Source organism: Pleurodeles waltl, chromosome 8, assembly GCF_031143425.1.
Source record: "Pleurodeles waltl isolate 20211129_DDA chromosome 8, aPleWal1.hap1.20221129, whole genome shotgun sequence".
Classification (NCBI taxonomy): domain Eukaryota; kingdom Metazoa; phylum Chordata; class Amphibia; order Caudata; family Salamandridae; genus Pleurodeles; species Pleurodeles waltl.
The window spans coordinates 166,341,899-166,355,655 of record NC_090447.1 but is presented as its reverse complement, the minus strand read 5'-3'; the positions used below and the strand labels follow the sequence as shown (position 1 = coordinate 166,355,655).

Here is a 13,757-nt window from a genome sequence, read left to right as displayed (position 1 = left end):
AACATGATCAAATTGGCTTACACCCAGTGAGCACATTTATTTTACTTGAAAGTCCCTACTAAGGTGGTACTACCTGTACCCAAGGTCTGTGAATTAAGTGCTACTAGTTGGTGTCCAGCACCAGAGTGTGTTACCCACTTACGTAGCCCTTTGAACATGTCTCAGGCCTGCCAGCCTGTGTTTGCACTTTTAAACTGCCATTTCGACCTGAAAAAATAAACATTTTTTCAGGGAGGTCAAAATAAAGCCAGTAAAAAGTTAGCTAACTATCTGAAAATACAAACAGAACATAAGACTATTGGCCATATTCTCAATTAATCTGATAATACCACTTCAATCTCCAACTCGGATTTCTCTAATTCCTTCCAGTCCTTTTATAAGACATTATATACAGAAGACACCACCCCATTGGAACCTACTATATAACACTTTTTTAACAGTCTTTCCAAATCTCCTTCCCGTTCACATGTATTTGATGAATTAGAAGCTGACATTATGCTCCAAGAGATCTTGGACACAATCACATTTTCTTCCTTGAACTTGTGAAGATATTTCATATTCATGTAAAGGTTTTTATTTATTTATTTATGATTTAATAAGTGCAGTACCTACTAACAAATTGTGATTGTAATGCACATAGACATCATCGATGTTCTAGTGATAACATTTGCTATCAATAAATCACTATTCTTTGGGCCATTTCTTCATAAAAAATATTGCACCTGCTCTTCTCATCTTCTTAGGATTGTCACTGCATTGAAATATGGGCTTCACAGTAATCACTGATTCATAAAGCTAGTGTTCTAGTTTATGCATATTTTGGAAGATACCATCTTGTATGAAGTTATCTACATGTTTTGTAGAAGATCCATTCTATGACTTGCATTTTCCTAATTGTTGCGAATCTTGAGTATAACGCAGATTTACCATCAATAAATATTGCTCTAAGAAAGCCATAACTGCTGGTGTGTGTTTACAAAACAAGTCACTATTCTGTCATATCAGAAATTCTTTACAAATATGTTGGAAGTGTCTCTCTTCATATATCACACAATGCATGGCATACCTCCCTAATCATTTTTAAGTTAATCCATTTAAACAACTTGTGTTCATTGAATCTATATGGATACTCTTGGAGTCTTCGAAGTACAATTATATCTTCAATGTGCGCATTATTCATAGAATGGCATCTCATAGGTGTTACAAAACAATGTATTACGTGGTAGACATGTTGCCATCTTTTAGCACTTAAAATTAAGTCTTGGTAGGCCTTTGTATTTTATTTGCCTCAGCAATATCTTCTGTGATATTCATTGAGTTTTATCATTCAAGATAAAATAAGACATTTGTGCCTCAATTTGTGTAAAAGTAGTATGTTCGATTATGAGCTGGGTATACTGGAGCAGTGTCATCTTGATGTGTTTCACCATCTTTAAGGGGTATGCTGATTCCACGTTAAAGCACTACCAATTCATGAATTACTCTAGCCTTTGTATTTTTATTTCTTTAATCTGATTCATGTTTTGTTCAGTTTTATATGTTGCAAGATATCTGGTCTCTGTTTAGTCATCCATCTGGTATCCTGACACAGGATCAAACATCTATATTATCACATGTGTTGAATTCAAATGTCTTAAAGTTTTCAGCCATAAGAATAAGAAAAACAGTCTCTATCAGGCCCCGTTTATTTCCAGTGCTATCATGAAATCTGGTATCAACTTTGCATCCCTCAACGAAGCTTCATGTGGTTCTACATGTAGGATAATAAAGTGCAAAAAGAACTGAGTACAATAGAAATCCATGTGTAGTCCCACTGCTATCTTGGACTGAAGATTGAATTGACTGATTAAGGGTCATACTGGCAAATGCAGCTGCATATAATGCTCGACTGTATGCTTTAGCACATGAAAGCCAAACCCATTGACTTGCTTTAATGTGCTAATTCATGAAAACATAGGCATACACAATTTCACCTATCCGCAACACCCACACATGCAAGAACGAATCAGGATGCACTTTCAGCCATAAGCAACGGCTATTTGTATTACAAACGAATACCGCTTTCTCCTGGCAGACACATGGTTCATGGGTCATATATTCATTAATGTAGGACACGTCCACCAAAGCATTTACTTCTGGTGTCAGGCATCAACATTGCTCTTTTAAAATACAGTAACTTTAAATACAGTCTACAATCAGTGTGAATCCTATGGTCCCTCTTGAGTTGTAGACCTCTCAAGACCACTTCAGGGTTTGCATCCATGTGAAGAAAATAGTGCAAACAAGACGAGAAAAAAAATCTGTCTGGAGTGTGGGAGTCGAGTGGCTGGCTCGTTATTTTCAAAATATATAAATTATGCACTGCAGAATCTAGATTGATGAGTATGTTTTTTAGCTTTTCATATCCAGCCATGGTCATTTTTTATAATAATAATAAGAATAATAAGAATAAGAATAATAGGCAATTTATGAAGTGCATGGCTACCTCGAGGAAGAGTCCCAGTGCTGATAAGTCTAGCTACTAAGAAGAGGACTCAACGAGCAAAGATAATCTATTTTAAGATTTTTTTGAAATACTAGCTCTGATTTAGACTGCCTGAGGTGCAATGGAAGAGAGTTCCATAGCTTGGGAGCCAGCCAGCTGAAGGGGCAGCCTTCCAGCCGAGTCATCCTAACTGGAGGAGTTTCCGCCACAAAGCACCTGAGGATCTCAAACACCTCAGAGGGTGATAAAGTTTTATGAAGTGATGTCTGTAGCTAGCCCCTAATTTAATAAAGGCTCTGTAGCAGTAGCAGAGAGCCTTGAAGGACAGGCGTTTCTTTAATGGAAGCCAGTGCAATGTATGCACGGCCGAGCCCATCAAAACCCTTCTGTGTAGATTATGACACTGCAAAAAAGCTCCCTTGAACCGTTGCAACCCAATTAAAGATTATCAAGCTTGTAAAATACAATAAACATGTTGGTGTCTGGAAGATCAACTCTGATTTCAGTTGTGCCAAAGGGTGAAACTAGAGCCAGTCCCTCAGACAAAGGGGAGACAGTGGGTAGAAAAAGATATGGGTAGAAAAATGTGCAAGCAGCAGTGGTGGGCCACCTCCAGGAAGTTGGGGTACTTTTATGGCAGAGTTGACAGATCAACCCCAACAGTTGGTGGATTGTGGTCACTGGGGGTCCGGTATGGAGTGACTAAGATAGTCCTCCTTTCATTTACAGCTCCAGCTCTGGCATCCTGGTCACCTCACTCTCCCTGGTCAGCCTGCAGCACTTAGAGGCTGCATGAGATGCTGGAGAAGGAGTGCACTGTGGCATGCCCTGGCAGTGCTATGAAATTGTTGTGCTGTGGGAGGACGGACAGCCACAGAAGTAGCAGTTCACCTGCTTCCCCTCCAATCACCCACTGACTGTATCCTTGCCTTTGACACTATACCGCTATATGCTGCCTTTTATCTACGTTCATGCTAAATACCACTTACATGCATACATTGAAGCTGTGGGCGCAGGAGGACGAACACGGGCAAGCCGATATAGATAAGAGGAAACCGTGAAAGGGAAGCAGGCCCAGCATGCATCACTCATGCACTGAGTCGAAGGTCTTTGGGTAGACGGCATACACGGGCAAGGTAAAAGTAAGCCCTGCCAGAGGCAAGGCTAATAACCTCTCGTAAGATGAATGTTGCAACATGACATTGACGTGGTGGGCCTCTTACTACATGCAGTGCTTCACAAAACTCCATTTTAGACAAAGTCATCATTGGAAAATGTACAGAAAACATAGGCAAATGTGTCCAGTTGATCCCAAAATGAGAGCTCAGCAAGCCAGTGCCTGAAGGAAGCGTACCCAAACAAGCCATGGCTGGAAGGGTCGACCAGGTCCTCGTTAATACGCTGTGTGTTGTGCTGAAGTGAGGTCTGCCAACAGCTACAGCGGTTTTAACCAAACCTAAAAATAATAATAAATGAATTGCTTTCGTTTTCATTCCAAGGGGCAAATGCTCTATGTAATCGCGTGCAGTTCTTGGCCCCTCTGCTCTCATCTTTTCTCACGTTGTTGCACTGCCATTGTCCGTCGGTGCTGCTCCTTTAATAACATTTCCTAGAATGCGCTGCCAGCACACGCTTCTCCTATTTAAAACATCATATTTGTTTTTGTTTAAGTTAAAGTAACTTTTTTGTTAACTTGTGCGGTGTTTTAAGAAGGGCAAACATAACTACAAAGCGGAACACAGAACCATAGTTTCTGCATAATCGTATTTTTTCGCATCACTTTTACGCATTTTCTGAGCAACTTCTCTTCCCGTTCATCTGGTCTAATTCCCTTCTCCTCTCTGATTTATCGCACTTTCAGATAACGCCAATAAGAGATCAATTAGGTTACTATTACAAGATCTCGTGATATCTTGTATCATCAGTAATGGCTCTGAAATGTACACTTCCTGGTAGGACTGGTTTAGCAGTTACTGCCAATAGTTCTGATTTATGATGGCTCGGCACAAAATACACCAGAGAGATACATCACTTCCTCCTGTTGTTCCCCAGGCATTCAGTGAAAGCCCTTTCAATCTGAGTGATCACTACAATGGCCAAAAATAAAAGGAAATGGTTTACAAGTTCAACAGATTGAAACTAAAATAACAGGCTGTCTCACACAGCAGATGATTTTGTCTCCAAGAAGAATTTGATTTATCATGAACTAAATAAGTAAAGGAGTTCTATAGGACAAATCTGCAAAGTGATACAAATATAACTTACAGGACAAAGGAACTAGAACAATTGCCTAACAATTTAATTCATTTGCCTTTACTCTTCAAAGAACTGAGCAATTGTTTTCAGTAATGTAAGGTACTGTCCACTGTAGAAACAAGCGTTGGCAATGCCAATACCTCTGGCTTGAAAACAATGTTGTATTGTAATGTAAAGCATTACAAACACGTAGCATTGGAATAGATATGTAGTTGTGTAGAAGCAAAGAACTGTACAATAATATTGGTGCAGGTTAAAAAGTAAGGTGACAGTTGCACTGTTAAGCCAGACCTAAAAAGCCATGTATGTTAGTGACAGCCCTCCTCCCATCTGTGTTTCTGCAGAGAAACATCAAAAACGTTCTAGAGGACTAAGACAATTTAATTTAATAGCAATACAAGGTGTGTGCGTCTGAAAGTTCAATCTCAGACAGCTGGAAAAATAAACAAAATGATCACAGGTGTGTGGAGAGTTGTATTTTTTTGTGGACACACACAACTTCGTCCCAATCAGCACTTCTATTCATGGCTCACAAAATGTGGGCAAAGCCAAAGCCCCTCTCGTGGTGTTCTCAGATAATTGTCTAGCCACAGCTGCGTTGTCAAGCCAGACCATAAAAACAGTTCTCTTCGCCCAGTCCTGCATCTTAACAATCACCATCAACAGACATTCCATATTGTCCATTTATCTGATGATGTCTGCTTGGGTTTGGAGACCGATTGTGACATCTTCACCAAATTACTTTCCTTTTCATTATATGCAGTAAAGATAACTGAAAATAGGTTTACTAGAGAGGTGGCATTGCTTTAGTAATTCTGTCAATTTTGCAGATATTTTTAATATGCAATATGACATTAAAGTCTCTAGCACTCAAATGCAAATTTATTTTGTCACAAATCCTAATTCATAAAAGGTTCTGCCTTGACCTGAAATACGATCTTTTCCCAGGACCTGGCATGTTCTGAGAGCTTCCATATAACAGTGGTATCATCCACTTCAACCTGCAGACATGTATTGAGAAGGTAATGACGTAACGGGAAATACCACACCTTGAGGTATCATTATTTACCCAGTGCATTGTTGTCTCTCCAAATACTGGACTACCCGAATGAGATTAGTATAGGCAGTGCACAACAGTTTTTTTTTAAGGTCAATGCCCAGAAAAGACCACAAGGTTAGTTCTTCATTAAAGGACCTTGACTTCTCTCTATCCCTGCCTGTTGTTCATTCGGAAGCATCTTCTGAGTTTCAGTATTAAACATCAATGAAGAATTACATGAAAGGGCCTATGACCATCATAACCTACTTTCCTTACTATGCATAATAAGTAAGGTCATCAATTAACAATCTTACCTGTACATCTTTATTAGATTGCGAATCACTTGGACAACCACAACCGCTGTCCGGAATTTTCGAAGATACTAGAACAAGATCATGAAATATGCTGTTAAAAGGTGACAGCCTGTTAAATATTTTTTCATTAAGTCACAGACATCTTTTGCATATTTCTTATCAAAAGGAGATACATATGAGAAAATAAACAAGCAAGTAATTTTGCAAATGCACAGATATTAATATCAGCAAAATGAAATGCTACGAGTACATAGGGCCAGATTTATAAGGTCCCAGCGCCACTGGAGCATCACTTTTTGTGGCACTCAGTTGGCACTAACCACTTCTCCATATTTACAAGTAGGTGTAACACCACTTCTTGTGGCTTTACACCTCCTTGTAAATATGTGCCCATAAGATACAGTTGTCTGCGTCAGAGGGGCGTGCAATAGGCGTTGTCGTGGGCGTTCCACTGCAACGCCCATTGCTTTTGAAGCTGCCCCATATTTACAAGAAAATGTAAATATGAGGCAACGGCAAAATCTAACAGGGCTGGCGTTAGTGTTGGAAAGTGGATTATTGGTAAGGGCAGGTTAGTACCTGCAATAGGCCATTAAACCTCAATAGGTTCAGTTAGGTCTCAATAAATTAACCCCAGCTCAACCCATGGTAGCTTGGCTTAGGAGAGAAAGGGGTCATGGTGGCAGTTGGACCGCCATGGTCGTTGTGGTCCGACCGCTACATTATGACCATGGCGGAGCTGCCACAGTCCTACCGCCGACACCGCCAGGCTGCTGCCAGCCTGCAGCCTGGCGGTCCCGGCGGTTGTAATCCACCAGGGCCTGGGGATTACGAGTCACTATCCGCCAGCCTGTCCATGGCAGTAAACACCGCCATGGAACAGCTGGTGGAATGGGGTACTCAGGGGGACCCTTGAGGGCCCCTGCACTGCACATGCACTTGGTATGGGCAGTTCAGGGGCCCCCATGCACAGCCCCATCGCGCATTTCACTGCCCGAATTACGGGCAGTGAAATGAGCGATGGGTGCTGCTGCACCCGCTGCACTGCCACATTGCGTTAACCGAAAGGGGATTACCCTAATAATCATACTATATATGGGTAAAGTGTAACCAAAAACAAGAGAAAATGGTACAATAGTAGGAAAAAATGAATATATACTGCAATTGTGAAACTATGAATCAATCACCTCGACAAAAGTAATTTGTTTCTATATTTCTTTTCATATTATTTTAATCAAGCTGTAACATAGGTTCCATTATGCATTTCACAAAACTTCTATCACCAATTACATATCAAACCCAAAAATAGAATATCTCTTCAACAACAATTAAATATCTGTACTTCTGTCATCCTTTCATTTTAAATAGATGTGGTTATTGGCTGTTTTAATTATAAATCTACATAGAAGATGGTTGTATCATGTGCACATCTTTAAACAACAATAATTGTTATTCACAAAGAACAAACATGTGTTTCAAAAGCATTCCTTATAAGTTGTAATTAATGTTTCATCACAACCTCTCCCTAATACAACAAAGACAACACATTTCAGCCCTTTGTATTTTCGGGCCTCTTCAGGACTATTGGAGAATGAAGTACCTATTGAAAAACAAAATACTAATTATATCAAAAGAAACTAAACCATAAATTGTGTTTTAAAAAATATTCTGTTAAAAACAGCCGTTATTAATGTCGCCGCATGTCAGCCCTCATGTTTTCAAAGTGCAGCACATGCAAAAAATAATAATAAAGCACATGCAAGAGAAAAAAACTTTAAGACGGAGTGCCACCTGAGTGCCTAGACTGATCCCTATTAATTAGAAAAAATTGAGATAATATACTGCTTAAGCAGTGCCATCACCAAACCAAGAATCAAGGTGTTCCACTGTATATTTAAAAAACCTACTGCTTGTTTCAGACACCATTTATCAAAAAATCCCAAACAGCTGGTATTGAAGCACATTAAGGGACATCTGAAGGATAGAAAAGATGGGCCACAGCCTGATTACGTAAGCGTTCTTAATATAATGCATACACCTAATACATATATGTATATGGCAACTTACTTTGGCCATGCAAAAAGTGTCTGACTGACGCCTTACTATAGCTCGAAGCAGCTTGAAAACTGGATGCTGCTACAGAATTAAAGGGAGTATAAAAAAATCTCCCAAATTCCCAGGTGTGTAAAAAACTCCGATGTGCCGGCTCCAGCATATGCGTCCGGTCGCTCGTGCATGCTTCCGTCAGTCTAAACATAAAGACTGCTGCAACATCCGTCACATAAGGAGAAAGTGCTTGAGCGCTTCCGTGGTGGCCATCTTGGACTGGTGTATAAAAACGATCTCTATGGAAGCTAGGGCGGCCATCTTAAACTGGTCTCAATCTAAATCTATCTATTTAGGGACATCTTGAAGGTCTACTGGGACAAAATTGTAGCCATCCTACAAGCAGCTATTAATGCATTCCTTTATCCCATTAGATAACATCTCTGAGGTGCCTGCTTCAATTGGGTTCCATACAAGGATTCACACTAAGTTTTGCATTAGAAATAAGGTGGGAGCCCGTGGTAGCCATTTCTAAATGTTATATTACCTATCTTTCATTCTCCATTAGCAGCCATCTTGAAGTATATATGCACCTCCACATTGCAGTCGTCTCCATTTCGAACTGGCTGCAATGTTAAAGCCCTGTTCCTCGTTGGGCCGGCAGGCAGAAACATTGTTTCCGCCTGCCGGCCCAGTGGGCAAACCATAATAGGGCAGGCGAAGTTCAGGCTTCACATGCGGCCTGATGGCGGTATGGCATTGACGGGCAGCATCCGCCGCCCGCCAATGTCATATTGAGGGACAAAGTGTGTAAAGCATTCAAGTATCATAAAACTGTAATAAAATAAAACACAGGAAACTGTTTAAAAATCCAAAACCAATTTACTAAAATAGGAAATATTTTTATCCTTTATTTGCCACAAAAATGAATAAAATCAGATAAGAGGAACCAGTGAGATGAATTTTTAAAGAATTAATGTTTTTTAGCTCTTGGAAACTAAAAGTGACACTCTGGATATCTGGTTGCACCTCGACCGGAGCAAAGTCACAGTTTAAGGGCAACCGCAATGAGGCCCTGCTTGGCTACAGAGGTGGCCATAAACGTTGTCTGCCCTGTGGCAAAACTCATAGAGCTGCAGGTTCAGGTCATTGGTGGACAAGAAGCACTTATCAGTGCTATTCCATGAGGTGACTACAATTCCCATGTTTTTAGAGGCAGCAGCCATCTTGGGGTGTGACAGGCCTATAAAGCCCAGCCATACCCAAGCAAGTTGCTCACTATTTTGAAGACTTCGGTGCAGCCAGACCTCATGGGGATTTCTCTGGAAAAGAGCAGAGTTCCGGAATGGCAGAGTGTCATCCAACTCAAGTATCCTTGTTTCCATGGTGCATTCAAAAACGAGTAGGTCGTACTAGTAGCAGTAAGGCCTTGAGGAATCAAAATTTTTAAGGAAGTCGTTAATTCCAAAAGGTAAAGTGCCCCTTAGCATAACGAGCAAAGCGTTTCAGGCCACACTGGTAAAGTGCCCCGGGCACGACATTTAAAGCGCTTCAGTTCACAGGAGTAAAGCACACTTGGCATGGTATTCAAAGCGCTTCAGTTCACAGGAGTATAGCACACTTGGCATGGTATTCAAAGCACTTCAGTTCCCAGGAGTAAAGCGCACTTGGCACGACATTCAAAGCGCTTCAGTTCACAGGAGTAAAGCGCACTTGGCACGACATTCAAAGCGCTTCAGTTCACAGGAGTAAAGTGCCCTTGGCACAGCATTCAAAGCGCTTCAGTTTACAGGAGTAAAGCGCCCTTGGCACGACATTTAAAGCGCTTCAGTTCACAGGAGTAAAGCGCACTTGGCATGGTATTCAAAGCGCTTCAGTTCACAGGAGTAAAGCGCACTTGGCATGGTATTCAAAGCGCTTAAGTTCACAGGAGTAGAGCGCACTTGGCACAACATTCAAAGTGCTTCAGTTCATTGGAAGTAAAGCGCCCTTTGCACAGCGATCAAAGCGCTTCAGTTCATGTGAGTAAAGCACCCTTGGTCCAATAATCAAGGCACTTCAGTTTACATGAGTAAAACTTTCAGGCCTAGGTGGCAAATGTGAAAACATCTCAAAGATAAGCAAATCATGGTTTCATTATTTTTGGAAGCATAATATGTGAGAGACATATTTAAGTCTTTGATGATATGTGAGATACATATTTAAGTCTTTGCGAATTTCTAGACTGAGACCAAACGTTTTATGTTTATGAATGCATAGTAGTTGCATAATTGATGTTCAGAGTATGTCCATGGTCCAAGCTCTTGCCTTCTCAAGGTTCAGAGGTCTCAGTTCGTTCTTGTTCCATGATTCAGAGAAGGGCCATGCCCAGTTTTGTTTAATGCTCACGACATCCTGAAGTATCATGATTTTACTAATTGTTCCTGTTCCATGATTCAGAGAAGGGCCACACCCAGTTTTGTTTAATGCTCAAGACATCCTGAAGTATCATTATTTTACTAATTGTTCTTGTTCCATGATTCAGAGAAGGGCCACACCCAGTTTTGTTTAATGCTCACAACATCCTGAAGTATCATGATTTTACTAATTGTTCTTGTTCCATGGTTCAGAGAAGGGCCACGTCCAGTTTTGTTTAATGCTCATGACATCCTGAAGTATCATGATTCTACCAATTGTTCTTGTTCCATGATTCAGAGAAGGGCCATGTCCAGTTTTGTCTAATGCTCATGACATCCTGAAGTATCATAATTCTACCAACTCTTGCACCCACGGAGGCGCCTTTGTTTATTCCATAAGGGTCTCAACTCTTGCATTCACGGAGACGCATTTGTTTATTCCATAAGGGTCTCAACACTTGCATCCACGGAGACGCCTTTGTCTATTCCATAAGGGTCTCAACTCTTGCACACACGGAGACACCTTTGTCTATTCCATAAGGGTCTCAAAACTTGCATTCACGGAGACGCCTTTGTCTATTCCATAAGGGTCTCAACTCTTGTATTCACGGAGACGCCTTTGTCTATTCCATAAGGGTCTGAACTCTTGCATTCACGGAGACGCCTTTGTTTATTCCATAAGGGTCTCAACACTTGCATCCACAGAGACGCCTTTGTCTATTCCATAGGGGTCTCAACTCTTGTATTCACGGAGACGCCTTTGTCTGGTCATAAGGGTCTCAACTCTTGCATTCACAGACGCCTTTGTTTATTCCATACGCGACTCAACTCTTGCACACAATGAGACGCCTTTGTCCATTCCATAAGGGTCTCAACCCTTGCACACACGGAGACGCCTTTGTCTATTCCATAAGGGTCTCAACCCTTGTACACACGGAGACGCCTTTGTCTATTCCATAAGGGTCTCAACACTTGCATTCACGGAGACGCCTTTGTCTATTCCATAAGGGTCTCAACTCTTGCATTCACGGAGATGCCTTTGTTTATTCCATAAGGGTCTCAACTCTTGCACACACGGAGATGCCTTTGTCTATTCCATAAGGGTCTCAATACTTGCATCCACGGAGACGCCTTTGTCTATTCCATAAGGGTCTCAACTCTTGCACACACGGAGACACCTTTGTCTATTCCATAAGGGTCTCAATACTTGCATTCACGGAGACGCCTTTGTCTATTCCATAAGGGTCTCAACTCTTGCATTCACGGAGACACCTTTGTTTATTCCATAAGGGTCTCAATTCTTGCATCCACTAAGACACCTTTGTTTATTCCATAAGGGTCTCAACACTTGCATTCACGGAGATGCCTTTGTTTATTCCATAAGGGTCTCAACTCTTGCACACACGGAGATGCCTTTGTCTATTCCATAAGGGTCTCAATACTTGCATCCACGGAGACGCCTTTGTCTATTCCATAAGGGTCTCAACTCTTGCACACACGGAGACACCTTTGTCTATTCCATAAGGGTCTCAATACTTGCATTCACGGAGACGCCTTTGTCTATTCCATAAGGGTCTCAACTCTTGCATTCACAGAGACACCTTTGTTTATTCCATAAGGGTCTCAATTCTTGCATCCACTAAGACACCTTTGTTTATTCCATAAGGGTCTCAACACTTGCATTCACAGAGACGCCTTTGCCTAAATGTATAATTGAATGTTAATGCTGTTATGAACAAGTATATACATACATGCTTAACCATTTTTCCTTTTCAGATTTCTCTTCCTGCTGTTCCCTACCCTAATTGCCTTCCCCCCGACTGGCTTCACCATAACTCTGTGCTATAATAGCTTTCTGAGTTGGTGATGCCGGAAGGTGGGCCTGTTGTTCGGCGGCGTGCAGATCCTGAGGAAAGGACACTGTGTCACAAGGTTTATAAAACAATTCTTATAAGGTCCCTGCTTATAGTTACATAGCACCCAGCTATAGGGGCACTTAGGATTCACCTTAAGGGTGACATATATGCAAAAATAAGGTAGTTTAAGACTTTGGAAATACTTTTAATTCCAAAGTCAAATTGGCATTTAACTTTAGTTTAAAAGGAGCCAGCAAGGCAGGCCTGCTTATAAAATGACAGTGGGCACCTCAGCAGTGTGCCTATGGGTGCACTACCTATACTGGGGTCCCTAAACATACATGCCCTACCATACACTAGGTACTTATAGGTAGGTTGATACTGCTGATTATAATTAGCCTAATTTGCACATCCCCTGTTAGAACGGACAGCCTTAGGGTGGTCACCCCCAACTTTTTGCCTGCCTCCCCCCACTTTTTGACACCGTTTTTGCTGGTTTTAGGACTCTGTGCATTTTACCACTGCTAACCAGTGCTAAAGCGCATATACTTTCTCCCTTAAAACATGGTAACATTGGTTCATACCCAATTGGCATATTTGATCTACTTGTAAGTCCATAGTAAAGTGCACTACATGTGCTCAGGGCCTGTAGATTGAATGCTACTAGTGGGCCTACAGCACTGGTTGTGCCACCCGCATAAGTAGTTCCTTAACCATGTTTCAGGCCTGCCATTGCAAGGCCTGTGTGTGCAGTTTCAATGCCACTTCGACTTGGCATTTAAAAGTACTTGCCAAACCTTAAACTCCTCTTTTTCTATATATAAGTCATCCCTAATGTTGGCCCTAGGAAACTCAGAGGGCAGGGTGCTGTGTAGTTAAAAGGAAGGATATATATGTGTGCTTTATATGTCCTGGTAGTGGAAAACTCCTAAATTTATTTTCCACTGCTGTGAGGCCTGCTCCTTTCATAGGCTAACAGTAGGGCTACCCTCAAAAACTGTTTGAGTGGTAGATTCTGATTAGAAAGGGGTAAATAGGTCATGGTATGGCCAGAATGGTAATACAAAATCCTGCTGACTGGTGAGGTTGGATTTTATATTACTATCATAGAAATGCTACTATTAGAAAGTGAGCATTTCTCTGCACTTAAATCCTTCTCTGCCTTACAGTCTGTCTGCAATCCAGGCCTGGGCTGGGCTGGTTGACAGCTCCCTTGAGAATTTCACCCAGACAAACACAAACACAGGATACTGAGTGTTAGACTTTTCATCCTTGGCGTGGTCTCTCTTAACTTTTTGCCTCTGTTCCCCAGGTTGTTGATATATGCTCGACTCTGATTTTGCTGTTTTTGTTACTCTGGGCACT

General features: G+C 41.4%; 1 protein-coding gene across 1 annotated transcript in view; it reads right to left on the bottom strand.

Moving 5' to 3' along the window:
• The window catches only part of LOC138249505 (cyclic nucleotide-binding domain-containing protein 2-like), a 611,285-nt gene that overhangs the window by 492,232 nt on the left and 105,296 nt on the right, over positions 1-13,757 (bottom strand). Inside the window, exon 3 of the mRNA XM_069203460.1 lies at positions 6,095-6,162. Within this exon, the coding sequence (XP_069059561.1) occupies positions 6,095-6,162 (68 nt within the window). The remainder of the gene's footprint in view (positions 1-6,094; positions 6,163-13,757) is intronic.